The sequence below is a fragment of the Oncorhynchus masou genome, chromosome 29 (assembly GCF_036934945.1).
Source record: "Oncorhynchus masou masou isolate Uvic2021 chromosome 29, UVic_Omas_1.1, whole genome shotgun sequence".
In the NCBI taxonomy this organism is placed as follows: Eukaryota; Metazoa; Chordata; class Actinopteri; order Salmoniformes; family Salmonidae; genus Oncorhynchus; species Oncorhynchus masou.
In genome coordinates, this window is record NC_088240.1 from 91,757,005 (window position 1) to 91,759,656 (window position 2,652).

The window sequence follows — 2,652 nt, forward strand, 5'->3', positions numbered from 1 at the left end:
CCTGGTACCCCTGCACAGTGACTCTGTACTGGTCCTCCTTGTATATAGTCTCATTAATACCTGGTACCCCTGCACAGTGACTCTGTACTCCTTGTATATAGTCTCATTACTACCTGGTACCCCTGCACAGTGACTCTGTACTGGTCCTCCTTGTATATAGTCTCATTAATACCTGGTACCCCTGCACAGTGACTCTGTACTCCTTGTATATAGTCTAATTATTGATATTTTATTGTGTTACTGTTACCTTTTTTGCTCATTGTTTTTACTTTTTAACCCTGCATTGTTGGCAAAGGGCTTGTATATAAGCATTTCACGGTAAAGTCCACACATGTTGTATTCGGCGCATGTGACATTTATAACCATGTATTACTTTTACTTTTGCCCGTTCAAGTCACGGGCCATAGACTGGTACCCCTTGGCTAATCGAATCCGCACATTTTAAAGTCTGGCTCAGGAGCATCTCGTCCTTCTCTATCTTTCACACACACACACATTTTTAGAGCGATTTTACAGAAGATAGTGCATACACATTTTCGTACACAACAAACACACTTGTATTAATCAGATTGCATATTTTATTTTAGCAATAATCGAATTTAAACAATCTCGCCCGCTATCATTGGTCAATGCATTTGCCATTTGCAGCTGGTTGTCAACACGAGCAGACTCCTCCTTCGCCATGTTTCGGGCCGTAAACATCCTGCTGATTTTAAAAGGACACTGAGCGGGAGGAAGTCTACTGGCGCCATCTTGACTCTTTTCATGAGTACAACAGGAAGAGACAATCGCTGGGAGTAATTGCATAATCATTGATATTTATTTTGAAAGGGGGGGTACAATCGGTAAGTTAAATATATTTTACTGTATGAAAAAAAAAAATGATTTGTGAGTTTTGCGATGAGAAATTAGCGTGCACGCCGATGCTTTCTGTACCGGGGCCCTCCTATCAACTAGCGCGCCTGCTAACCGCTACCGGGGGGGAAAAGTGTTTGCAGTTAATGCAAGCACGCTCAGCACCGTCGCTAGTTAGCGTGAAATGATGCATCCCACAATTATGATCAATTAGGATTATGCATTATCATGCTTGTCTTCTTATTTTGTTTACTTTGATATATTTTCCGAAATTGTTGCTAGGATTTCAAGCTAGCTAACTAGCTCTCTTGCTAACTGAACGGTTAACGTGAGCTAGCATTGTTAGCATGCTAGTCTAGCCATGTTCAATCAAAGCCCCAAGTAGTAGATTTTTTTTTTTCTGGCAACTTTTAACTCGCAAGTCCACCAGTACTTGAACATGAGCTGCTAACTATATAAATCCCGTTTCAACCAGTACAATAATTAGCCACCTTAAGTTATTTATTAGATTGCAAGGCAGATATTTCTGATTATTGGTCTCCTATCATCCAAAAAGCCAAAAGAGTCGTAAATGAGTCTTATTTTCAATCCAAAACTACACATTTTATTTGTTGATATTCGCTACAACTACCGTCTATTTTGCATGTAGAATTTTCATCCCAAAAGCTTAGCTACCTAAACATTTTGAGAGAGTTGCTATTTCACATACCATCTTAATAAAGCTTTCAAATACGTCTTTCTCTATTCCAGGTGCTCTTACCCCCGGTTCTTCAAGAGCTAGCAACCAACCGGGGCAATGTTCTACGCCCACTTTGTCCTGTCCAAACGTGGGCCTCTGGCCAAGATCTGGCTAGCGGCCCACTGGGACAAGAAGCTGACCAAGGCTCATGTGTTTGAATGTAACCTAGAGAGCAGTGTGGAGAGCATTATCTGCCCCAAGGTAAGGGGAGACCTGGCAGGCAGACATCACGATTCATGTCTCTGTTGAATGCCCTTACACAATGAAGACCCGGTCTGAGAAGTCAGTCTCATCCCTTGGCCGTTCATTAGACATCCCATTGGCTATCCTTATTTCCACATTGACCAATCCAAAAGTGTCAGATCTACGTGTGGAAGAAGTAGGCATGGGTCTAATGATGGAACAAGGTAGTGACCAGATTAGAACCAGGCCGATTGACTGAGGCAGCATGCATGCATGTTACCCACATCAAGTAACATACCTTGGTAGTGACCACAGCTACTGGGTGATGCTTGCGGATGATGCTTGCGGACTGTTCTTCGGCCGATGATGATGTAATGTTACCTATGACGTCTCCTCCCTGATGTGATCCATGGGACCTGTTCAGGAGGGCACATCGTTACGCAACGTTCAAACTATAAATCTATTTTGTAGACCAGAAATGATTGTCAGATAGAATAGGGAATCATATCGTCTCTCTTCATTCTGTTTCAACAGCGTTCAGAACATTTCACCACACTGAATACACCCATGGTTCTGTCTCCTCCCCCTAGGTGAAGATGGCGCTGAGGACCTCAGGTCACCTCCTGCTCGGTGTGGTGAGGATCTACAACAGGAAGGCCAAGTACCTCCTGGCTGACTGTAATGAAGCCTTCATTAAGATCAAGATGGCTTTCAGACCAGGTGCGTAGCTTGGCTCTTATTATGGGACTAGGAAACAAACTTAATCAAGGTGGCTTTCAAACCAGGTATGTAGCTAGGGTGTTATGTGACTAGGAATAAGGTTAATCAAGGTGGCCTTCAGACCAGGTATGTAGCTAGGGTGTTATGTGACTAGG

The 2,652-nt window shown here is 43.0% G+C and overlaps 1 protein-coding gene across 1 annotated transcript in view; it reads left to right on the plus strand.

Moving 5' to 3' along the window:
- The first annotated feature begins 706 nt into the window (after positions 1 to 706).
- The window catches only part of LOC135520980 (double-strand-break repair protein rad21 homolog A-like), a 17,182-nt gene continuing 15,236 nt past the window's right edge, over positions 707 to 2,652 (plus strand). The window contains exons 1-3 of the mRNA XM_064946867.1: positions 707 to 845; positions 1,606 to 1,795; positions 2,368 to 2,497. Coding sequence (XP_064802939.1) covers positions 1,652 to 1,795; positions 2,368 to 2,497 — 274 coding nt within the window. The 5' untranslated portion in view covers positions 707 to 845; positions 1,606 to 1,651. The remainder of the gene's footprint in view (positions 846 to 1,605; positions 1,796 to 2,367; positions 2,498 to 2,652) is intronic.